This window comes from Hippopotamus amphibius, chromosome 9, assembly GCF_030028045.1.
Source record: "Hippopotamus amphibius kiboko isolate mHipAmp2 chromosome 9, mHipAmp2.hap2, whole genome shotgun sequence".
NCBI classification, from domain to species: domain Eukaryota; kingdom Metazoa; phylum Chordata; class Mammalia; order Artiodactyla; family Hippopotamidae; genus Hippopotamus; species Hippopotamus amphibius.
In genome coordinates, this window is record NC_080194.1 from 122,043,523 (window position 1) to 122,067,647 (window position 24,125).

General features: G+C 57.1%; 3 protein-coding genes across 5 annotated transcripts in view; 1 reads left to right on the forward strand and 2 right to left on the reverse strand.

Annotated features, from left to right (window-relative positions):
* CCDC154 (coiled-coil domain containing 154) overlaps positions 1-32 on the reverse strand; it is an 11,722-nt gene extending 11,690 nt beyond the window's left edge. The window contains exon 1 of the mRNA XM_057747720.1: positions 18-32. The gene's annotated coding sequence lies outside the window, so the exon portion shown is untranslated. The remainder of the gene's footprint in view (positions 1-17) is intronic.
* The window catches only part of CLCN7 (chloride voltage-gated channel 7), a 23,985-nt gene extending 517 nt beyond the window's left edge, over positions 1-23,468 (reverse strand). Inside the window, exons 1-24 of one of the 3 annotated variants that reach the window (XM_057747718.1) lie at positions 23,249-23,468; positions 15,719-15,790; positions 11,474-11,545; positions 11,314-11,379; positions 10,732-10,864; positions 10,390-10,499; positions 9,686-9,766; positions 8,728-8,790; positions 8,533-8,616; positions 7,963-8,056; positions 7,634-7,698; positions 7,121-7,237; positions 6,539-6,593; positions 6,153-6,213; positions 5,434-5,572; positions 4,568-4,661; positions 3,272-3,441; positions 2,189-2,240; positions 1,826-1,953; positions 1,553-1,638; positions 1,179-1,308; positions 575-634; positions 310-486; positions 18-98 (exon numbers count right to left, since the gene is read on the reverse strand). In XM_057747718.1, coding sequence (XP_057603701.1) covers positions 18-98; positions 310-486; positions 575-634; positions 1,179-1,308; positions 1,553-1,638; positions 1,826-1,953; positions 2,189-2,240; positions 3,272-3,441; positions 4,568-4,661; positions 5,434-5,572; positions 6,153-6,213; positions 6,539-6,593; positions 7,121-7,237; positions 7,634-7,698; positions 7,963-8,056; positions 8,533-8,616; positions 8,728-8,790; positions 9,686-9,766; positions 10,390-10,499; positions 10,732-10,864; positions 11,314-11,379; positions 11,474-11,545; positions 15,719-15,790; positions 23,249-23,401 — 2,343 coding nt within the window. In that variant the 5' untranslated portion in view covers positions 23,402-23,468. Of the gene's footprint in view, positions 1-17; positions 99-309; positions 487-574; positions 635-1,178; positions 1,398-1,552; positions 1,639-1,825; positions 1,954-2,188; positions 2,241-3,271; positions 3,442-4,567; positions 4,662-5,433; positions 5,573-6,152; positions 6,214-6,538; positions 6,594-7,120; positions 7,238-7,633; positions 7,699-7,962; positions 8,057-8,532; positions 8,617-8,727; positions 8,791-9,685; positions 9,767-10,389; positions 10,500-10,731; positions 10,865-11,313; positions 11,380-11,473; positions 11,546-15,718; positions 15,791-23,248 lie in introns of those variants that run through there. The other 2 variants (XM_057747719.1, XR_009055361.1) reach the window with 2 other exon arrangements.
* Positions 13,099-13,743, forward strand: LOC130860018 (eukaryotic translation initiation factor 1-like). The gene has a single exon (XM_057747724.1). It carries the CDS (start codon positions 13,235-13,237, stop codon positions 13,574-13,576), a length of 342 nt encoding a protein of 113 aa, XP_057603707.1. The 5' UTR covers positions 13,099-13,234; the 3' UTR covers positions 13,577-13,743.
* Positions 23,469-24,125: the final 657 nt, after the last annotated feature.

Genomic DNA, 24,125 nt, shown 5'->3' on the forward strand with positions numbered 1-24,125 from the left:
AGCGGGCCCCCACTCACCTGATTGCAGTTGTCCACCACCACCAGGTGCCTGAGGCCCAGGGCCCGGAACAGCTTGAATACCCGTGGGAGGGACGCCTCCTGCAATGTGGATACAGCCTCAGCTCGCCCACTGGCCCCGGGCCCACTGTCCTCCTGCCATGCCCCCACTGTGGCCAGCAGGTCCTGCTCTGCAGGCCACCCCCACCCTCCTACAGAGCTTGTCCCCCACCACTGTCCCCAATGGCCAGGGAACCCGGAACGCCGCCAGAGGTGGTGGCTGCACAAGGCTCCAGAGGCAGGGGCTGGGCACCTGGGGCACCGTGTAGGGGGAGGGATTCATGAACTCAGAGAGGTCCATGGTGCACTCCCGCTCGTCCTGTGACACGTGGATGGACTGGATCGGAGGAAAGCGCGGGTAGGCATCCCGGAAGTCCTTCAGCCGCAGCCGGCGCCGCAGCAGGCCCATGCTGGAGCGCTCCACAAACACCTGTGGGCGGTGGGGTGGGCAGCAGGCGGCGCCTCAAGGGCCCAGGGCCCACCCCATCCAGCATCTCCCACCACCCCCGACGGCCTACCTTGTGCTTGAGCAGGACAATGAGCTGGGAGCGTAGGATCAAGCCCTGGAGCCGGGCCGGCTGCACAAGAAACGATACATCCTTGTCTGCGGGGGACCCGGGACCCAGGGCCTGCCCTGCTGGCTGGGCCAGAGGGGCCGGGCAAGAGCGCCAGGACACCTGGGGGCTCCCCTCAGGGTCCCCAGCGATGCTGGCTGCCTATGAGGACAGGTCCTGCTGCAGGCATTTCACCTGCGCAGGCTAACGGATGCCCAAATGCCCAGGAGGGGCAGCAGGAATCCAACCACAAGGTGTCGAGAGGCTACCGTGTTTGTGGCGGCGAGATGCAAACCCTGGCCCAAACACCGGAGGCAGGCAGGCTGCACGTTCCATCAGGACCTCCTTCCTGACAGTCACAGCTGCGATTCCTCAGCTGGGGGTGCAGTTTGGAGTGTGATCATGGGACATGCAGGCGCATCAGTAACCACCCAAGCTGCGGGGACAGCGCTCACAAAGACCTGTCTTCACAGCCGTGCGACCAGCGGGATTCCACCAGAAATGCCAGAACTACAGCCCCCAACACATCCAGCTCACGAGGCCCCTGGCTTCCTGAGATGGGCAGTACCTGTGTGCCCTCAGCATCCTCCACCACGGGAAAGCCATTGTGATTGGACGCCGTACTGCTGAGCACGTCCACGATGACGCCCACCTTCTCCTTCCTCCGCAGGCAAGTGACCGGTGTGCTCATCACCTCCCTGCAGAAGAACCGTGCCACGACCCACCACTGGGCCGAGGGGGCTTCCCAAACAGCTCAGCGTGAAGGAAGCGGCCAGACATGTGACACCTGGAGACCAGAGGGGCCGGGAGCCCAGACCCCCAGGTGCTGCCCCAGGAGGACCAGCCCGGCACCCACGTCCTACTCCAGGCCGCCCCCAACAAGCCTCCCAGGGCATTTGGCACCCGTCCCTCCAGCCTGGGGGTCTGCCCGAGGAGGGGTACCTGGCGGTGAGCGAGTGCGAGGTGACCGGGGCTTCCCAATGCAGGAAGGGCACGCTCTGCAGCTGGATGTGCATGTCATACAGGCCCTGGGGAGAGGGTGGGCACGGCCATGCAAGAGGCTGCTTGAGGGGGCAGCCTCCACGGGACCCTAACCTCACTGCAGCCACAGACCCCCAGTCCTCTCCCACAGCCTCAGGCGCCGAGGCCAGGGGTGCTGGGAGGGGCCGCAGAGCCAGGGTGAGCGGGGCAGGCGGTCTCTCCCATGGGCCGCACCTCAATGAAGACGTCCCCCACGATCTTGGCAGTCATCAGCACCAGCATGATTGGGAAGCCATAGGTCACGTTGCTGGTGGCCTCCATCATGATGACCGTCAGGCTTAGTGTCATCCTCACAATCCCACCTGCCCGGGGAGATGGGAGGGTTGGGGGGGCACAAGCCTCTGTAGGCCGCACCGCCGGCCCCTCCCGTGTCCTCCCGCCAGTGCCCTGTGCAGTGCCTGCCCTGTCCATTCAACCTCATGGACCGGCCCCCCCCAGACAGCACCAGATGGGGACAGTGACTCTGCCCAGCCACATGCTGAGGGAGGGGAGGGGCCCTCCTGACCTCCGGACGCCCACGCCACAGCCAGCACTCACCCAGCTGGGCAGCCGCTCCCATCAGGGCATACTTGCCGGGGTCTGCCCAGATCTGCAGGGAAGACAGAGGGGGTGCTGGAAAGGAGTGGCAGCCCCCTACCCAAACGCACCAAGATGCACTGACAGCACTGGGCCCAGAAGGAAATCCTACAGTTTAAACAAAAAACGGACTGCGGCAGCACCACCTGAGCTTGTAGACACCCTAGCTATGCCCGCTCAGTGATGCGCTGAATGAGCTCTGCCACCTGCAGAACCCAGAGGGTGCACGCCACGCCTAGGGTGGGGGGGTCGCCCAGCATGTGTGCCGTGACTGCAGTCCGTGCACAAACGCCTGCGCCACACAAGGGAGCATAAAAAGGAGTGAAGATCTGACTTGTGTTATGACATGGATGAGCCCTAAAAACACGATGCTCGGTAACAGGCCAAACACAGAAGGCCACGAGGCACGATACCACAAATCTACAACAATCAGAGGAGGCACATCCACGGAGGCAGAAAGCTGATCAGTGGTCACCAGGGGCTGAGGAAGGGGGACACGGATGTGACTGCTTAACGGGGACAGATTTCCTCTTGGGGTGACAAGAACACCCCAGAACTAGTTCGTGGTCGAGGTTACACAGCTCTGTGAACATGCTGAAGAGCCACCCAAACGTTCACTTACAGAAAGCAATTTATGGTACGTGAGTCGTGTATCAATAGGAGAAGAAAAAACAACCAAAACTGTGTTTGGAAAGACACCTGTGACACGTGACCTGTATGGACCTGGCGAGGTGAGGCTCGCTGTACCCCTTACAGCTTCTCAAAGTCTTACTTGAACGACAAAGATAAAAATGGAAGATTCACAGAATAAAGATTAAAGCGCCCATGGAGGCAAGTGGGAGGAGGAAGCCAGGAGGCACTGCACCCCCAGGCCCCGCCTCCCACACCCACTGCATCCTTCCACACTGAGCTCTCTCCCAACACCTGCACCCTCCCTAAAGGCCGCACGCACGACCCCTGCTCTGGCCCAGGGTGGCGATGGTGGGCACCAGGAACACCTCCCTTCCTCCCAGCCCAGCTGCAGCCCTGCAGACCCCCACTCACCGCGGCCCCTGTGAGGTAGGACAGGGAGATGCCGAAGAGCCGGCCCCAGGCGGCCCCAATCAGCAGGGATGGAATAAAAACGCCGGCCGACACCGTGAGCCCATAGGTCCAGCAGGCCAGGAAGAAGTAGACCAGGGTGAAGAGGCCGAGTGTCATGGGGTTGTAGGAGCCTGCAAACAGGGTGCTGGCCAGGGCCTGCCATGCAGACTCAACCCAAGGCAGGGCTGCCCGCTCAGTAGTCTGTCACAACCTTCTGGTTGCACCCCGACCCCCAGAGTCTCCCCCTTCTCAGAGGCCAGGGTGCAGGGTCTTGGGGACCCAGCCCTCAGAGTGTGGGCAGTTGCCCACCAGGCAGGGCAGAGGGGAGCTGGGGCTGCCAGCAGGACAGTGACTGGGCCGAGGGAAGGTGCTTGTTGAGGTCTGTGTGGAAACGGGTGGCACTGAGACCATCAGGGGTCAGGGGAGGATGCAGGAGGGAAGCCATGGCCAGATAACTCTAGATGTGGGAAGATGTCACTCAAACCCTGCAGCCAGCACCCCCAGGGGGCCCGGAGATGTCCGCCTGCCCCTGCTCAGTGTCTTTTAGGAAGTACTCAGCCTTGTCCATGTTTAAAAGCTTTTCTGTTAAATTGCACAAACTCCTGCAACATGAACACACACACACACACACACACAACATGAACACACACACACACACACCACACACACACACACACACACCAGGGAGTTCTGGGTGCTGGCGTTTGCAGCAGGAAACAACTAGAGCTGAGACAGAGGGCCCGCAGACAGAGGGGAGAGCATGTCAGAGAGCAGTCGCTCTGACTCTCAGGGGTGTGTGCCCCTGGGTCCCCTCCAGGAACCGAGATGGGAAGTGGAAGCAGGTCTGCGTCTGCTTGAGCCTGTTTGTTATTAAGAACGTGAGGCCAGGCGAGGCCCTGTGCTGGTATACGACTCACCAGACTGTTTTCTGACCGAAAGTGACCCCTGTAAGCAGCGCCCAGAAGGAAAACTCATCCTGAGAGGCAAGACCATCTTAACAAATGTCAGGACGGCCTCCAGGAAGGGAAGGAGACGCGTGGAGAGCATGACTGGGCACCGGCCACCAGCTGACCCCAGGCTGCCAGCCCCTGCGCTCCAGGGCACCCAGCCCTGCAGTGAGGCAGCAGGAGCTCGGCCAGAAGGTGTCAGCCAGGCCTGGGCCCAGTGTCTGTGGGCCAGCTGCAGACCAGGCCAGAGGGGACGGACCCACATGGGGACCCGCAGCCAAACCACACAGTGCAGAGCACGGGCACGCACCTGGGGGGTCGTGAAAAAGGCTGACCACACTCTTCTCTGGGGTGTTGAAGAAGGCCGCAGCCATTGAGTTGTACTCGCCATCAGCACAAAAGAGCTGCAAAGTCAGGAGACAGGACGGGCCAGTTGGATGTGGTTATCCCGGCCTGGACCAAGCATCGGACACCAAGCACGCAACAGGTGGGGTCAGGCTTCTGCCTCAGCAGGGAGGCAGGGCCCAAGAGCCAGATACAGGCCCAGCAAGTGCTTCGGATGCCGTCCGCCGGGAGCTTGCTCCCACAGCTCATCAGGCAGATGTCAGTGCCCCAGGTTCAGGCCCTAGGCTGAGCAAGGCCATGGGCCCCTGAAGGCCTTGACCAGAGCAGGGGCTCCAAGCAAAGCTGTGTGGGTCAACCCCATGGCCCCGCCAGAGCCAGCTGTGGGCCCCAGACCCACATCTGTGACAGGCCCATGAGTACACAATCCCCACCCCCCAGCAACCAGCAAAATGCTTTCAGTTCTGGACGTTTCCCATAAACAGAACCACACGATGTATGGCCCTCTTTGTCTTGCTTCTTTCACTCAGCAGCATTTTTCAGATTCATCTGTGTGGGAGCACATGTCAGAGCTCCAATCCTTTCTAGAGCTGAGGAAATCCACTATGTAGACAGACCATACCATGTCTACCTGCTTGTTGCTGACGGGCACTGGGGCTGCAGTGAATCGTGCCGCGGTGAGTGTGTGCACACGGGTTTCCGCGTGCATGCCCACAATCCCACCTCTGCAGTCCCCTCGCAGACCGTCAGGCTGCCACTCTGGGAGGACCCAGGCCGACGTAGCACCCGCCCACCCTAGGAAGGCTCGCCCGGCCCCCTGCCCTGGCTGCCTACCTGGAGGGGGTAGGACACGGAGCTTCCCTGCAGGGGCTGGCAATCCCGGGACGAGTAAATCAGCACGAAGGCGACTGTGGCTGTCACAGCGGCCACCAGCATGGCCTCGATCACCTGGAGGCAGGGCCGGTGAATATACCTGGAACGAACAGCCAGGGTGGGCCGAGCTGTGGGAGGGCCAGGGCGGCAACCTGGGTAACCTGAGCCTGCGACTCAGGAGAGCCATCCAGGATGCTGAGCTCATTTGATGACCAACCTGCCTGGGCTCCTGAATGCTCTCAGGCTGCCTCCATAACAGCGTTTTAAGTTGGTGCAAGAGAACAAGAAGAAAGAAGACCAAGACCCACCCCAAAGACTTCAAAAAACCAGAGCGCTCCTGTGACAGCTCTCCTAATGGCAGAGAACCCGTACTGGACCAAACGTGCCCAGGTCAGGATGCCCCTGTGCAAAATGCGCTGAGGCCAATGAGAGATGCCTGGAAGAGCCTCAACCCAGTGCCGCGGTGGGTCCACGGGCTGTGCCTTCCCTGCCAGGGCCGCCCTCCAGCTGCACCCATCCCCCCAGCCGAGCGGGTCTGTCCGCTCACACACAAACCACCATGGAGCAGCACGCTTGGCACATGGCTTCCACACGGCCCTGTGGGCGAGAGCCCACAACCTATTTTCAGATGCCCCATGTGGCCACACCTCTCAACTCAGTCCCCAAACAGGATATCTCACCTGATTCGAAACATCGTCAGCCAGTAATTCAAAGCGTTGAACACGGCTCCGAGAATGCCACCTGGGACGAGGAAGGAACAAAGTGTCCAGGACTCAAGGAAGAGGAAGAGGCTGCCAAGATGGCAAATGGCCGACAGATGGAGGGCTCAGCTCCCACGGGCTTTCAGAGCAAGGAACGCCACCCAGGCCCATCTACTTCCCAGGGGCTGTCACCAGCCAGAGTGGAGCTGCGGTCCCCCCAGGGTCAGGGTCCCTCCCACCGCCCTGGGCAGCCCTGGGACAGCCAGCAGGGGTGGAAGCCACGTGCTTCTCTGGCTCTTTAAGCCGGGCCAGGCCCGGAGCCCCGCAGGCCCTGTCCCCACTGTCTGCGCTGTCACAGTCCTTACCCACCACGCCCATGGCGATGAAGATGGGGATCTCATGGATCGTGTACACCATTGTCTGTGCAGAGAGAAGAAGAGCAGACCTTCCATGAGGACCACTGTCAACAGCTCCTCCTGCTCACACTCGGGACTGGACGTTTCACAGGACGTGCCCATGCACAGGAACCCTGATGCTCTTCCCCAGGAGCCCTGACGTGTCCGCAGGTGAGAGCCAGCCACTGAGCGGCTCCCTGGGCCTGGCAACAGCAGCACGTGGCCCAGGCCCCCCCAGAAATGCTGCTTGCACCTCTTGGCCTTTAGAAGCTGCCACAGGAGTGCCGGCCACCAGTCTAGCGAGGCTGCCTGACAGCCTGCAGATGCCTGAGTGCCCCTGAAGCACCAGCTGGCTGACCAGCGCCCCAACCTGGTCAGACGCACCCTCCTGGAGTTCCTCCAGCCCTCGGTGCCCACAGACACGGGCTCTATCCCACCGCTAAGAGCTAGACCTTTCCAGAAGCCCAGCTCTTGGACTGGACCTTAAGCAAACAGCCTGGGCCCCACCCGGAGAAAGAATCCAAGAGCAAGGGGGGCGATGCAGTGGGTTACCTCAGTGTCAAATCTGCCAAAATTGATAAGGCCGGGGCTGGACAGGTCCCACACGTTTCCGTGGTAAATGCTTAAGACGAAGTTCAGGGTGAAGGTGGAAATCATGGAAGCAAAGAACTGCAGACGGAGAGAGATGATGCTGTCAGGGCTACGGTGACGAGTCACAGCACTGGGCACAGAGGCTGAGACCCAGCCTGGAGAATGGTGTGTGGGGGCATGGCTGCAGCACCAGGGCTGCCTCCTCTCCTGTCACCTGGGTGGTGCCTGGACCCTCTGGAAGCTGAGGGAGAGAAGGCGCCCCAGAGCCCCACTGGCTGGGCTGGGAGAAGGTGTGCAGGGCCTGGGGTCCCAATCAGGACAGAGGAGAACCAGGCCAATGACTCAGGGACCCAGCTGGATGGGAAGCTCAGGTGTGAACCCCACAGTGTGGGCCACGAGCCAGGCGTCCACCTGGCCAGAGGCTCAAGGCCTGGGCTGCCAGACCTCAGAAAGGTGGCCGTCCCAGGCACTTACGATTCTCCATGTCAGGAACTGGTTCCAAAAGGATGCACCCTCCTCCAAGCTGAACAGCACCCCACCTGGAACAGTCAGGGGCCCAACAATGATGTGCCTGCCCAGCCACAGACAGTCCCTCGCCCACTGCCGCCCACACACCCAGACCCCAGGGAACCAAGCCCATGACAGAGGCAGCCACCAGGGCCTCTTGGGAGGCCCACCCTGCACCCTCACCTGGCACAGGGTCCACAGACGCCAAGACCATCCCCCCCACAGCAGGGACAGCCTGGCTCCCCCCGCATGCGCTGTCACCAAGCTCTCAGACCAGGCAAGGCCGCCCTCCTCACCCACAGGGGCCCCAAATGCAGCAGACACTCCGGCCGCAGCTCCTGCCGAGACAAAGTCCCGCTTCTCTGTGTCTCTCCGGAAGTACTCGAAGATCTGAATCAGGACAGACGGAGAGTGGGTACTTCTCTCAGAAAGGGACGAGACAGGCCCAAAAGTGAGGGAGGGAGGAAGGGAGATGGAAGGGAAGCAGGGGAGGCCTTTGGACAAGCCGCTCATCAACCACAGGGCTCACAGCCCGCAGGACTGAAGGGTTGGGTCTCGGGCAGCTTCCCTGCCCATCAACATCCAGAGAAAACCACCCATTCGCAACAATAATTACACATTGAGGTTTGTGCAAGAAGCACCAGAACTGAGCACCTGCAGCCCGCACATGTGACCTTCCCGACCTCTAGGGCACACGCTCCTGTGAGGTGCTGCTTAGAGCTACGTGCCATTTCTGCACAGAAATGCACACCCACCCTGAGCACAGAGGCAAGAGTGGGGACCCTCAGTGGTGAAGGGAAGGAGGCTGCAGGGGGAGGTGGGGCCCGGTCTTGGGGGCCGTGGATGTGGGTGCACGGAGGACCCACCTTGAAATCCCGCTTGAGTGACGTGGACCTCCCCTGGGAGACCCCAGCGGCGATCACGGAGCCCGAGTGGATCATTGGCCCCTCCTGGAAGGCAGAGATGGCTGCACTCACACAGGTGCAGCTCCATAGGAACACACCGGCCCCGGACCCCGCGGGTGCAGAGGGACTCAGGCTGGGGCGACCACGCTCAGTTACCTTCCCCACAGCCAGTCCCCCCACCACGGACAGGATCACGCCGGACACTTTGATCACCAGGGTCTGGAACAGAAAGGAAAATGAATGCGCCAAGTCTGATTAAAGGCCACGCGTGGTCCAAGAACCTGAGCAAAAAGCTGTACACAGGAAGAAACCTGATTACGTGAGCCCCTGACAGGCACAAGCGCCAGGGAGGGGCCAGCAGCCACAGCGGGCACCCGGGCAGGGGAGGGGAGGGGGTGCTGGCGGCTGGCGCCTTCCTGCCACCCGTCTCCTCAGACCTTCCGTCTTGGGCAGTTGTGTACACACATAAGACAGGCAAACAGCAGCTGTCGCTCTGTCCTTAGGCTCCAGACTCCTGTACCCAGCACTCCCCTCGGACCCTGCCCTCCTGCTGCAGAACACGGGAGCACAGCACCCCCACCCCAAGCGGGACCCCCACCCACCCGCTCCCCAGAGAGCCCTCTCCCCAGACTGGGCAGAAGAGACGGCTCCAGCAAACCCCAGGCCAAAGCATGCCAACTGCACACCCAGAAACAGCCACTGGAGGAAACCTGACCTCCCAACCCCCTCGGAATCAGCGTGTTTCACAGAAGATCAAGTACAACATTAAGGAAAATTCGGAAAGAAAGGAAAAACTCACCACTCAACATGGCTACTCTCATTTTGAAATACTAACCACCACATGGAACTTAAAATACGTCTACACAGTTGCAATCGTGACACACGTACCTTTAAGTATTTTTACGTCATTTAGAACATATGACAGTTTTACCACTTTCCAAAGAAAGTTCACATAAAAACCGTCAGCACATCTGCACGCAGGCTCATCACAGCAAATAGCACACATCTGGGCGAGTCTCGGAGGTGCAGGTGGACAGACGAAATGCTTCTGATTCCATCAAGGAAGTCCCCGGGCTCAGCCCCGAGCTCCTGGTGGGGCCGCCTAGCACCTCACCTTGAGTCGGACCACATGAGGGATCTTCACCCCGTTGAGGAAACACTTGATCTGGGGGATCCCACTGCCAGCAGCGACTGGCTGGGAGGAGGGGTGCCAGCACTGAGCCCGCAGGCCGCGTGAGCTGCTCCCGCCACCACCGCTAGGCCCAGTAAAATGCACCATGTGGTGCCCAGGCCGCCCTGGGAAAGGGCTTCTCACCTCTCCCCACCCACACACAAAGTGACCACCAAGGGGAGGAAACGCCGTGGGCATGGGAGGGGCCAGTGACCCCCTGAAGCAGGCAGGGGTGCCAGGATGACGAGAGGTCCATGTCACACCCACTGAGGGGCCCAGCACTCTTGCACCCTCTGGGGAATACTGCACTGCACCCCAGACAGAAGCTTCCAGACACTGCCCCTTCTTCCAACGTCCCCACACGGGAGGAGCAAACAGGCACAAGGAGGAAGGGCGCCCCAGGTGTGTCTGACCCCTCGGGTGAGTCCCTCCACCCAGACCCCTGGGCTGGGCGCTGCCCCTGCTCCCCACTGCGTGGGGCGGGGAGGGCCTGTGCGGGGGGCAGGGGGGCTGCCAGGGCCGGGGGTGGGAGGCCCAGTGCCTCGTCTTGGCTGAATCGCCTGACGCCTGGCCAGCACTCTGCCGCAGCACAGCCCGTGAGGCGCTCTGGCAGACACTGCAGGGGGTAAGCCGGGGCGCCCACCTACCTCTATGAAGGCGACGATCGCAGAGCCCAGGAGCACGAATGCAGCGTTCAACGTGGCCCACAGCAGGAGCGAGAAGGACAGTCCACCCCGTGCTGTGAACTTGTCAATGTCTGGGCTCGTCAAGGACCATGTGGGGTGATGTCACCGGGTGCTGCTCCCAGCCGGCTGTGCTCTGGCCTCTGGGGTCCAGGTCACTTACTGGGCGTCTCAGGGTCACCTCACAGCCCGACCCCTACACATGCAGGCCCCTGCCCAGTACCGCCCCACAGCTGACGGCAGAACACGGGTAAGGGGCTCCTCCTGCCGGTGTGCTGGCTCCAGGTGACCACGGACAAAGGATACTGTCCTTGACAACCCTGTACTTGAGGCCAGCCAGCTTCTCCACCACGATGTCAATGAAGCAGGCCACGAGGCCTGTGAGGATCCCGATCGTGGCACAGATGACCCAGCGTTTGATCTCCACCGTCCGGAAGGCCTGCAGGGGGGCCGCGTCACAAGCACGTGCGGAGGCCGGACGTCCCGTCATGGGGGATGACCGTCACCACGCACAGGGCTGCCCCTAGGACCCCGAGTCCCAGGCAGAGCAGTCCCACCGATCTCTCAGAGGCCGTGGAGCACTGGGGGGATGGACCCCCCCAACCAGGTCAAGACCAACGGGGACACCCTGGCCGACACAGCCAACACCCCTAAGAACAGCTTCCTCGGCAGTAACGACGTGACCTGTATGGGTCCCAGCGCCGGGGAGCGGCCAGCTCTCACTCTGGGACACCGGCTGGAGCTGGGGGGGAGGGAGGCCAAGGGGGGAGGGAGGCCAAGGGGGGAGGGAGGCCAAGGGGGAAGGGAGGCCAAGGGGGAAGGGAGGCCGAGGCAGGAGGGAGGTGGCAGGGACGCCCTGGCCTCTGGCCATGCTACCACCAGGCTCACCGTGTGGTTGATGCGCCGCTCCTCCTCCAGGAACAGCTGGTTCTCACTGTTGTCATAGTCCAAACTCTGCGGACCAGGTGGCAGACACACCGGTGACCAACCCCAGCCTGCAGGCTCAGGTCAGCCGTGGTGGGGGAGGGCAGGGCGCAGGGGGGCCCACCTCGTACTTCAGGGACAGCAGCTTCTCGTTGTGCGGGATCTCCTTGGGGAAGGGATGAGGGGGGTCCGCGTCCTGCAGGAGGAAGGGGCAGAGCTTGACAACCGAGCACATGTAAGAATGATGAGGAAGGGGGCATGCCCACTCGTCCCACGGGGCAGGGACTCCCCTGAGCCCAAAGGCAGACCAGGCATAAGGCAGGAATTGGCAGATACACACTCATACGAAGGCAGACACAGACCCTGCACAGGATGCCAGTGGGCCAGGCCCCACAACCACACGGCCAGGTGGGTTTATCTCAGGCATGCAAGGTGGGTTGTGACCCCCGGAAAGCACTTAGTGTAAGACGTCTGCGGTCCACGTTCAGGTTCTAACCCCCAGCAACTTTGGGTGACGAGTGGTCTGGGCTGTGAGAGGGCTGGGAGACCATCGCAGGATTAGCGGGCTGGAGACGTAGCTCATCTCCAATAGCCAGGGATTAATAGGTCCTGCCGTGTAATGCAGCCTCCACACCCCCTCCCAAACAGAGGGGTTCAGGGTGAACATGGAGGGGCTGGGAGGGTGGCTCTCGGGGACGGCGCAGGGGCTCTGCACCCCTTCCCACACCTTTCCTGGGCATCTCTCCCACCTGGCCGTTCCCGAGTCCCGTCCTTTATGATAAAGCAGTAATACAAGCAAAGTGTTCCCCTGATTTCTGTGAGCCATCCTGGCAAGTTATGGGACCCAAGGAGGAGGTCGTGGGAACCCTGATTTATAGCTGGTCGGTCAGAAGCACAGGTGATGACCTAGACTTCTCATTGGCATCTGGGGGCGGGGGGAGTGTCTCGTAGGACTGAGCCCTCAGCCCTCAGAACGAACTGACCTGCAAAACACTCAGGTGGTGTCTGGACGATCAGAGGGTGAGTTAGTGTGAAAGTAAAAACAGTTCAATACTGTTTCAATAGAATAAAGGACCAAGTCCACAGGAACACCTCAACAGACACAGAAAACGCATCTGACAAAACTCAACCCTTCACGATAAAAAAAACTCAACAAACCAGGAATAGAGAGAACTTCCTCCACCTGATCAAGGCACCTATGAAAAACCCACAGGTAACACCATGTTCAACGGTGAAAGACTAAAGCTTTTCCTCCGCGATCAGGAACAAGATGAGGATGCCTGCTCTGGCACTTCTGCTCAGCACTGTCCTGGAGGTGCTACCAGGGCACTTAAGCAGGAGAGAAAAGTGAAAGGCATCCAGATAAGAATGGAAGAAGTGAAACTCTTCTTCGCAGATGACATGGTCTCCTATGCAGAAAATCCCCCAAAATACATTAAAAACAATTAGTATTAATAACACATTCAATAAGATTGAAGGAGGTAAGACCAGTATACAAAAACCAAATGCATTTCTACGCACTTGCAATGAACAAGCCAAAATGAAATTAAGAAAACCACTCTATTTACAATAGCATGAAAAGTAAGATACAGAAACTAAACTTATCCTAAAATACATGTAACAAAACAAGTGCAAGACTTGTACGCTGAGAATTACAACACGTTGAAAAAAACTGAAGATCTAAATAAATGTAAAGCTATCCTGTGCTCATGGATCAAAGCCTTGATGTTAAGAGTCAATGCACCCAGTCACTGAGCTGCCGTCGAGGACTCAGCAGCCTCCCCCTCGAGCCCCCTCGCTTCCCGACCCTCCGTCCCCCCCGCCCGCCTTCTCCAGCCGCCGCCTTCCGCAGGCCGTTTCCACCAAGGAAAAGGAATCGTATCGTATGTCCGCTATCCAGAACCTCCACTCTTTCGACCCCTTTGCTGATGCAAGTAAGGGTGATGATCTGCTTCCTGCTGGCACTGAGGATTATATCCATAGAAGAATTCCACAGAGAAACGGCAGGAAGACCCTTACTACTGTCCAAGGGATCGTTGATGATTACGATAGAAAGAAACTAGTGAAGGCATTTAAGAAGAAATTTGCCTGTAATGGTACTGTAATTGAGCATCCAGAACATGGAGAAGTAATTCAGCTACAGGGTGACCAGCGCAAGAACATATGCCAGTTCCTCATGGAGACTGGACTGGCTAAGGACGACCAGCTGAAGGTTCATGGGTTTTAAGTGCTTTTGGCTCACTGAAGCTTAAGTGAGGATTTCCTTGCAATGAGTAGAATTTCCCTTCTGTCCCTTGTCACAAGTTTAAAAACCTCACAGCTTGTATAATGTAACCATTTGGGGTCTGCTTTTAACTTGGACTAGTGTAACTCCTTCATACAATAAACTGAAAAGAGCCAAAAAAAAAAAAAGAGTCAATGCAACCACTATCTAAATTCCAGCTGGTGTTTCTGAAGAAACTGACAACCTGAGCCTCAACCCCACATGGAAACACGCAAGGGATCTGGAATGGCCAAAACCACCCTGAGGAAGAAGAACAAAATGGGACAACTCAAACTTCTGACTTCTGAAACTTCCTACAAGGCTACAGTTATCAGGAGAGTGTGGCCCAGGTACAAGGACAGACTCAGAACCCAGAACCAAACCCGTAACATGTATGGCAAATGATCTTTGACAACGGTGACGAGACAATTCAACAGAGGAGTGGTGTTTTCAAGAAACGGTGCGGGGGACTTCCCTGGGGGCGCAGGGGTTAAGAATCCACCTGCCAATGCAGGGCACACGGGTTCGAGCCCTGCCCTGGGAAGATTCCACATGCCACAGAGCAACTAAGCCCGTGCGCCACAACTACTGAGCCTGTGCTCTAGAGCCCATGAGCCACAACTATTGAGCCCATGTGCCACAACTATTGAAGCCCACGCGCCTAGGGCCTGTGCTCCACAACAAGAGAATCCACTACAATGAGCAGCCTGCGCACCACAATGAAGAGTAGCCCCCACTCGCTGCAACTAGAGAAAGCCTGTGTGCAGCAACGAAGATTCAACGCAGCCAATAAATTAAATAAATAATTAATTAAAAAAAAAAAAAAGAATCCACCTGCCAATGCAGGGAACACGGGTTCGATCCCTGGTCTGGAAAGATCCCATATGCCGCGGAGCAACCAAGCCCATGAGCCACAACTACTGAGCCTGCGTGCTGCAACCACTGAAGCCTGAGCACCTAAAGCCCATGCTCCACAACAAGAGAAGCCACCACAATAAGAAGCCCGTGCAATGCAACGAAGAGTAGCCCCCGCTCACCGCAACCAGGGAAAGCCTGTGCCCAGCGACGAAGACCCAATGCAGCCAATAAATAAAATATTTTAAAAAAACCACAAAGAAATGGTGTTGGGAAAACTGGGCACCCACAAGCAAAAGAGTGAAGCTGGACCCTTATCTTACACCATGTACAAAATTAGTGAAAAACAGATCAAAGATCTAAACTATCTTATAAGAAAAGACAGGAGTAAAGCTTTGTGACCTTGAATTAGGCGATGATTCCTTAGACATGACATCCAAAGCACAAGCAACAAAAAACAGATCAAATGGTCTTCATCAAAACTAAAAGCTTTTGTGCTTCAAAGGACACGGGCAGAAAGTGAGGAGACCACCGATGGGCCAGGAGAAAGTTTTTGCAAGTCCTGTAACTGATGAGTGACTCGTGTCTAGAGCACATGAATAACTCTCATTGCTTCATTATAAAAACACAATCTAAGAAACGTGCAGGGGATCCGAACAGAGTTTCTCCATTAGACACAGAAGACATGAAGGGCGTGCCACACCAGCAGCCTCAAGGAAACGCAAGTCAGAACCACAAGCCCCTCACTCCCCAGGAGGAATTCAAGTGCAAGTCTGGGGGTGGGGTGGGGGTGGAAAATGCTCCCCTGGCAGCTGCCGGACAGTTCGACCCCAGCACAGGGGCAGGAGAAGCGGACACCACCCATGTCCAAGGGCCAACCACCCTGAGATGCCCTCCTGCAGGCCACCTGGGACGCCACACTGGCCCCCAGCACCTGCCCACACACAGCAGCTTGCTCAATGGTCCTGGCCTGACTTGCACTCCCTGACCTCCGCTCATCGGGCAGCCTCAGGGGACAGGGCCCCACAGAGCAGCCTTCCCTGGCAGCCCAGGCTCTGCGGACCCCACTGCCTGCATGTTCCTCTGTCCCCAAGCTCTGCACAGAACTGCTGCTGCCGTCTACCATCCTCTTGCTCGAGTTCTCCGTCTGCCCTCTGCTAGGCTGTGGCTCCATAACAGCAGGCCTGACCTTCCCAGGAAGGGGCCTGGCACGAGCGGGAGCTCCATCAATAGGGAAGGATGACCACTCACAGGGTCCAGAAGCTCATCGTCCAGCTCCACGTTGCTCATCTGTCCGATCCGGAAAGATGCTGAATGGGGTGACTAGAAGCAGAAGAGAAATCACAGGCTGCTTAGCTATGGGGCTGAGCTGCACCGTGCATCACCCCATGGCCTGGCACAGCCTGGGGAGCAGGGACCCACACCTGCCGTATAGGAGAAGCCAGCAGGGCCAGCGCTGGACCCCAGGCCCATCCTCATGACCCACAGCCTGTCACTGAGGAGCCCAGCCTCCGGATGGGAAGCCCCGTCCTCCCGTCTACGGTGTCCTCCAGGCCGCCCTCCCTCCCTGGCCTGGAACACCCCAGCAATCAAGGGCCCCTCCTCCAGAAGTCTTTCTGTCCCCCCACCTCCTAGCCCCATCTTTCTCTGTTTACCCCCATCATGACACTGAGCGGCTACCCATCACAGGCCTCCAGGCCGGCCCCCCAGACACACGGTCAGAGGCGCCTCGTTTCTAAGGTGGGACCTTTCTGAAGCGGGGCTGTGCTCCTGGGCCCAGGGGCAGGATCACAGACGTCAGACACCCCGGCACATGACCACCCTCAGGCCCACTGCCAGGCATGGAAGAGGCCAGGACTAGGCAACAAAACACAGGGCGCTCACAGATACATTTCCGAGAAAGAAGTCACGATGCAGGACAAAAACATCGCATGGAACAGGCAAACATGACCCAGTGTTCCTCTGAAACGCAGCCGGGTGCCCTGCCTCTCTGGAGGAAACCACAAAGCAGCACAGGAACAAGGATGGCGGAGCCTGGAGCACACTGTGACTCCAGCACAAAGTCTGCCCCTGCTGCTACTGGTGGTTACTTGGGGGTGGGGGGACGAGGCAGCTTCAGGGACACTGGTGACTCCACTGGGGGATGTTGAGCCTCCTAGGGCTGCTGTGCCCAATCACACAGCCTAGGTGGCGGAAAATGAGAGAAATGTACTCTCCCAGCTCTGGAGCCACAAATCCAAAATCCAGGTGTCAGGCTTCCTAGGTGGCGCAGTGGTTAAGAATCTGCCTGCCAATGCAGGGGACAAGGGTTCGATCCCTGCTACAGGAAGATCCCACATGCCGCAGAGAAACTAAGCCCGTGAGCCATAACTATTGAGCCTGCACTTTAGAGCCTGTGAGCCACAACTATTGAGCCCATGTGCCGCAACTACTGAAGCCCATGCGCCTTGAGCCCGTGCTCCACAACAAGAGAAGCCACCGCAATGAGGAGCCTGTGCACCACAACGAAGAGTTGCCCCTACTCACCACAACTAAAAAGAAAGCCCGTGCACAGGAAAAAAGACCCAACACAGCCAATTAAATAAATAAATAAATACATACATACATCTATTAAAAAAAAATCGAGGTGTCAGCATTCAGGGCTCCCTCTCAGGGTCGTGGGGAGGACCCTCCAGTCTCTTCCAGCCTCTGATGGGCACTGGCAAGATGTAGTGTTCATTCCTTGGCTTGTGGCTGCACCACTCCAACCCCTGCTCTGCCACCACCGGCCATGCATGTATGGATGTGCGTGCGCGCGTGCATGTAAGCGCATGTACATGTACACGCACACCTCCCCTCTCCCATGAGGACACCAGCGTGACCACATCATAACTTGACCACAGCTGCAAAGGCCGCAGACACAGTTTCCAGGTTAGGGGTGGAGACATTCCAGGGGGCACCTTGCACCCCACGACAAGTAGTAATTTGTCAGGTGCGTTCACTCGACCATCATCCTGCTCCACCCGCATGACTGCACTTTTCTCCACGTATATGCGGCAAACGTCGGTGCCAACAGGTGGGTGAAGAGAGAAACATAGCTGTTTTCTTTCTTAAAAACAATCGACAATGCATCCAAACTAGTGAATCTGATGAGAAAGACAGGGCGGCCCCCTCTGCGCCTCCCCTCCCCTGCCCTGTGCCCCAACCACTGGCAGAAGTGCCCAGCCTGCTGGCCCAGAAAGGATCCCAGTTCCAGAGTGAACTTGACCCAGGAGGGGGCCTGGAGCTGGAGCCTCCACTTCCCATGCAGACACGGTTATCAGGAAGGCTGTGCTGGCCACCAGCCTGACCACAGCAACACGGATCAGGGACGCCTCCACCAAGGACACAGGCCACAAAGACAGGCAGAACTGAAAGTCGCATTGTGAAAGCAGAAGGGAAGACCCATCTGCCAACTGACCCAACAGACGGAGGCCACAGACCAGGCGGTCTGGCCGTTTGTATCTCATTCCTCACTAATGGACTGTACCCTGAGATCACTCCCGCTGCACCGAGGTGGCCCCTGCAAAGCAGCTCCTCTGCCATCCAAATAGTGCTCGAGGGCCAGGCTGCAACCTCGCACACAGCCTGGGGACAGGTGGGCAAGATGGTCCAGGTGGCTCGGACTCACTTGCTCAGGTGACAACAGGTCCTCAGCACCCAGCCGGGAGGACGCCAGGTGAGTGCATGTCTGCACCAGAGAGCTCCATTCTGGACCCGGAAATGCGCTCGTAGCAGCAATGGTGCCCCCACTGTGGCTCCCGGGCCACACCCACTCCCACTGCCAGTGTCTTCATGTTTTCATCATCTCTTTTCTGAACTTTATGGGCATCTCTTAGGAAATATCTTCTGTGATGAAAAAACCCACTTACTGGAAGTTCAGTGATTTATCTGTAATGTCTTTCTTTCTCTTTTCTTAAACCCAAATAAGTTACTAGTAGTTCCTCAAACTGTTAACATGCACAGCAGCCTGGATGAAATCTCCATACTTTTGAAGAACTGAAGGATTTCAGACCATATGGTCCCACTGACCTGTCGTGCTCGAAAGGTCAGACCTGGAGGGAGGACAGGTTTGGGGGAGAGGGATGAATGTAAGAGGCAGGACAAGGGCACTGACGGACGTGCACGCACACCCACACGCGTGACAACAGCAGGGCGCTTACACACACACTGTGCCAACAACAGTGCCTGGTTTCAGCATGGTGCTACTGTGAGGTAAGACGGAACCACCTTGGGAAACTGGGGGAAGGCACACAGGCCCTCTCTGTACTGTCTTTTCAACTTCCCCTAAATCCACAATTATTTAAAAATTTTAAAAATTTATATGCAAATAGGACTACATCAAAGTGAAGAACTTATGTGTATCAAAGGAAACAATGAACAGGGTGAAAAGGAACTAGTCCTACGGAATGGGAGAAAACTACAGATCACGTAACCGATAAGGGTTAATATCCAGAATGTGTAAAGAACTCCTATAACCCAATAACAAGTGGGTCAAAAAAACAGTCCATGGACTTGGGACATGAAGATCAAAACCACAGCAAGATACCACCTCACAGTGGTGAGGATGGCCAGGGTCAAAAAACAGAATAACAAGCACTGGCGAGGAGGTACAGACACCGGAACCCTTGTGCACTGTTGCTGGGAGTGAAAAACAGTATGGCAGTTCCTCAAAAAATTAAAAATAGAACTTCCTTATGATCCAGCAATTCCACCTCTAAATATATACCCAAATGAACTGAAAGCAGGGTCTCAAAGAGGTGTCTGTACACCCACGTGCACAGCAGTAATTTTTACAGTAGCCAAGAGGTGGAAGCAACCCAACTGCCCAATGACAGATGAATATATAAACTTAATGTGGTCCCTCCACACAATAGAGTATTATTCTGCCTTAAAAACAAGGAAATCCCATCATACACTACAGCACGGATGAACCTGGAGAACACTGTAATAAGAGAAAGAAACCAGTCACAAAAAAACAAATATCACACAATACCACTGCTATGACACGTCAAATTCATAGAGACAGAAAGCAGAACGGCCTTTGCCAGGGGCTGGGGGAGGCGTGGGCAGTTAGTGTTTAATGGGGACAGAGGTTTGGTTTGGGAAGATAAGAAAGTTCTGGAGGTGCTGGGGTGATGGCTGCACAACACTGTGAATGGACTTGATGCTGTGGGACTGTACACTTAGACACAGTTAAGATGGTAAATTGTGTTACATGCTTTTACCATCATTAAAACAAATTTCACAAACGATTTAAAGGCCATCTGCTACCCACTCTGCCGCTCTGTATTCTAACCGCCCCCCCCCCCCCCCGCCCCAAGCCCGATGCCCCCCAGCACTGAGGGCACAGGGCCTTCACAGCCAGGAGTTTACAGTCAGAAAAACTAAGCCGCCCGTAAACAACGTCAGCATAAACCGTGAGAAAGGCTTTGATAGCGAGGCCAGAGCCCAAGGGAGAGGCTAAGCCGATGCGGGGTGGGGAGGTGGCATTAGGCTGAGACACGGTGAGCAACGTACAGAGGCGGGTGGATGGGAACAGCCCCGCCGCTGCCACCTTGCTTTCCGAGCACTGTGGCCTCTGCCCAGGGGGCCTCTCACGACCCTCTAACTGGTCTGGGCCCACCCTTGTCCTCAGCTCTCTGCACTGTCCAGCTATGCCCGCATCCTCTCCTGCCCCTTCCAGACTGAGCTGCCCGCACTGGCCCTGAGCTGGTGCTACTAAAGGCCTGAGGGAGCCAGACTTGGGAGCCCTCTGGGGAGGGAACCAGATGGCTGGCCTGGACCCTACAAAGTGGAGCTGGGGTACATGGAGGAGGAGGAGGAGAGGACAGGGCGCTGAGGCAGAGGGACTCCCTGGAGGGGCTTCCCCGGGGCTGGGAGCCACTTACAAGAAGGACGGGGTGCCCCTTATGTTGAGCAGGGCTGAAGGGGCCACTGGGGATGGTGATGACCTGCCCCTGCACCTCCCCTGCAACCCTCCCTGCCGGCTCCCCGCCACCCTCAGACTATAGCCTGTGGCTCCGGGTCACCAAGGCAGGACACCCCAGTTTCCAGAGGAGCAAGATCTCCAAAAGTGATTCTAAACACTAACCTGAGGGTCCTGCCCCTCAGGCTGTCTCAGGCAGAGCTTCCTGAAGCTGAGGTCCCTGGAGAGGACCTGCATTTACAAACACTCCGAATACCCACCCCCACCACCGAAGCCTCTGGTTCTGGTTCAGATTTCCCTCTTTAAGTTCTCAAAACGCCACTGCCCACACACATGACCGTGACTTGCCAGCTGATATCACCCTCTCCTTGCCCCAGGGCGGACGGGCAGCAACTTGCTGGATGATCCACCCTCACCCCGCACTCGAGCACGACTGGCCGAGGGCCAGAGAGAGGGATGAACAACACTGAATGGCCTGGTTCCGGCCTGATCGAGGCTGAGCTCAGGCCAGCCCCCAGCCCACCCTGCCCAGAGCAGCCACCTCTGAGTGCCTGGCAGGTTCCCACGCCAGGTGCAAGAACACCAGCCTCCAACTCTGGACACCCTGCAACAAACCCCAAAGGACCGGGAGGCAGCAGGACAAACTCTCCTGTCCAGCTCACCAGAATATTCCCATAGGGCAGTATTGGCCTGGGTTGTCATTTTAGTTCAAATGGCCCTGGTCTGAGAGCAGCTTGCAAGCCTCCGTCTTCTGCAGTAAACTCAGCCCGCTGGTCCAGAGCCGACCCTCCCACAAGAAAGCCAGCCTCCAGGAGTTCAGTCAGCTGCAGGGGTCACTCCAGGAACAGCAACCCAAAGACCATCACGTCTGAGCTGCTGTTTTTAATACCCCTGAGAGTGACTAGTGTTTACCACCTCGTGGCAGGTGGTGCTCAGGACTGGTGGCATATTAGCTTGCCTGCAGGTGGGGAGCCTGAGGCACAGGAGGCTGCGGCACCTGCCTCTGCTGGTCCAGAGCAGAGCTCCCGGCACCAATACCTCCTATGCTCCCCAGGCACCCTCCTAGGTCCATGTGAGGCTGTCTACAGATCCTTCAAGGCTGGAATCTCCAGCTTTCCGAGAATTCTCCACAAGACAAAGCTAAATTTGAAGTCCACAGCTGTCCCCTGCAGTTCGACCCTGGCTCCTTCCCCAGCCTCCACTCCCCACTCTGATTTACTTTCCAAACGCACACTCCCTTTATCTTTCCCCTCTGTCCACCCGCCTGAGGACCATGCGCTCTTCAAGGCTGGAACCAGTGCGACCTCTCCTGCCCTTGGGGCCCCTCACGCAGTCCTCCCAGAGCACTGGGCCTGGTTTTCCAAGAGCCTGGAGCCAGGAGGAAGGAAGCTGCATAATGCACCTCTGGGTCCCAGGCAAACTGCGTGTGGCTGGGCACACGACAGCTACACAAAAGATTATTTTTTAAATGGTTTAAGAGCAGCCAGTCACTTGTTATTAAATGCAAATGAATAAACAAAAAAGCTTACAAACTTTTTTTAGGAAAATGAGTTTTAAGGGAAGAGATCAATAGGTTATTTCAAAAAAAGCCAACTCCCATGTCTATGCATAAAGAAAAGTGGGAAACCCTGAGCACATTCAGTGCCGAAATAAACTGCAATTCAACCTCAAAGCTTCCAACCTCTTCACCTGTCAGCCCTTAAAGCCTGTTTCATACTTCTAGTTTGTGAACTCCAGATTACTTTCAAAGAGAAAAAAGAAACAAACGTTCTGAGAAGAAAATAACAAAGCATCCCTATCCCCACCGCTGCAAATGGGTCCCTTCTTGTCACTTCTCATGCAGACACAGAAAGCCCTTCAGCAGAGGATCCCACTCAAGGAGCAGACTTTGACCTTCATTGTCTGATGCATTTCTGGGGGACTGGGGAAACCTAAAGATAAGTTCTAGAGAAACAGCCTGATGCTTGAGTCCTTCCTCATTAAACACTGCACAAGTGTTTAAACGACAGACCTAGGACAGGAAGAGAACAAGGAACGACCAATTACAAAACAGAGTAAAGCCAAGCAATCAACAAAAGAAGTTTTGTAACTCAAAATTAACAAGACACACAGAAATTCACTTAAGGACACAAACTTCTGCGCTGACCTGCAGAGCACATTTCAACCACTCTTGCCTTGTCCGACTCTGTCTGGCCGTGCTTCAAATTCAATGGACTGCTAAAGGAAACTGAACACACACACTTGTCAGTCCTAAGGTCGCCCTAAAGGCCTGACCCACTCCCTGCAAAGAAGGAGCCAGACGGAGTCCCCCAGTTATTCCCACTGTGAAAGCAAATTCTGCAACCTAAACTCTTAAAATCCCCTGGGGTTCAAAAAACGACCCAATAAAAACAGCTGCTCACGTATGTAACACAGTCTTTCAAAACAAAAACAAAAAAAAAAAGAGAAAAAGAAAAAGGTCACTTAAGTAGAAGACCATCTGCCTTGCCTTTAAATCCACTATGGGGTAAGCTATGAGGAAATAAATTAGCTTCACACTGTCGGGCCTCGACAGCAGCATGCAACTGGGCTCCCCTACGCTCCTTAACGCCGAGAGTAATGGGCTGGCTCCTCCACCTCGCGAGTCACCGGGCCGAGCGCCTCCCAAGACTCCAGAATCCCGCGGCCCACGTTCTGAGCTCGCCCTGCCGTTTGCCAAGGGGGACCCGGTGCGCGTTCTCGCCTCTGCCACCAGGACGGCCCGAGCACGGATTCACCGCGTTCCCGCAGGCCTGGTTCCCAGCACCGGCGACCACCGCGCGGACCCGACCCGGCCCGCCTCTCCCCGGGCTCACCGCGCGCGCGGCCGCAGGCCCGGCCCCGTTCAGCAGCGGCGTGGCCTCCCCGGCAGGCGCCCCAGGCCGCGTCGCCCTCCGCAGCAGCGGCGCAGCCTCATCCTCGTCCACGTCGCGGCCGGACCACGACACCTTTTTAGAGACGTTGGCCATGTCTCGCCGTAGAGGACTGGCCCGGCAGCACCACTGCCGTGTTTGTTCTCGTGACCCGCGCTGCAGCCACGTGACGCGGACGGCAGTCACGTGGCACAGATGGCGGCCGCGTGACCCGATGGCGGCCGCGGGGCGCGCGCGGCCTTCCGGGAGTTGTAGTCTCGCCGCCCGGCGCTGGTTGGGCCTGGTGGGGCGGGAGCCCGCTCTGGGACTGAACCACACAGCCACGCGGACCCGTCCTTTAGAATCGATCACCATGTAACAAACGGTTGTGCTGAGGACACAACATGGCCCTGCAGCTTTCCTGCAGAAAATGCTCCACTGGGCCCATCACATGGGGAAAATGCAGATGAACCCAAATTGTGGGACACCTGCTAAACAGCTAGGCAGGTAGTGTCAGCATCACGAAAGACCAAGAAAGGCCGAGAGGCTGCCCTGGATGGAAGGCTAAAGAGACGGGCAACTGAAGGCTGCTTGTGCGCCTGTTATTTTGGGGACAATTGGCAAAGATTGGATATGCACAGTGGTGTTACAGTGGCACCCAATCCCCCAAGGGTGATCTTTGTCTGGGGGTCATATCAGAGAAATCCTTTTCCTCAGGCGAGACACACAGTTATTCAGGGGTTGTGATGTGATGTCTGCAACGTAGTCTCAGATGATCCACAAGCTAATCATAATCACAACATGTAGCTACTGACAGAAGGAGAAAGGAAATGTGGTAGGA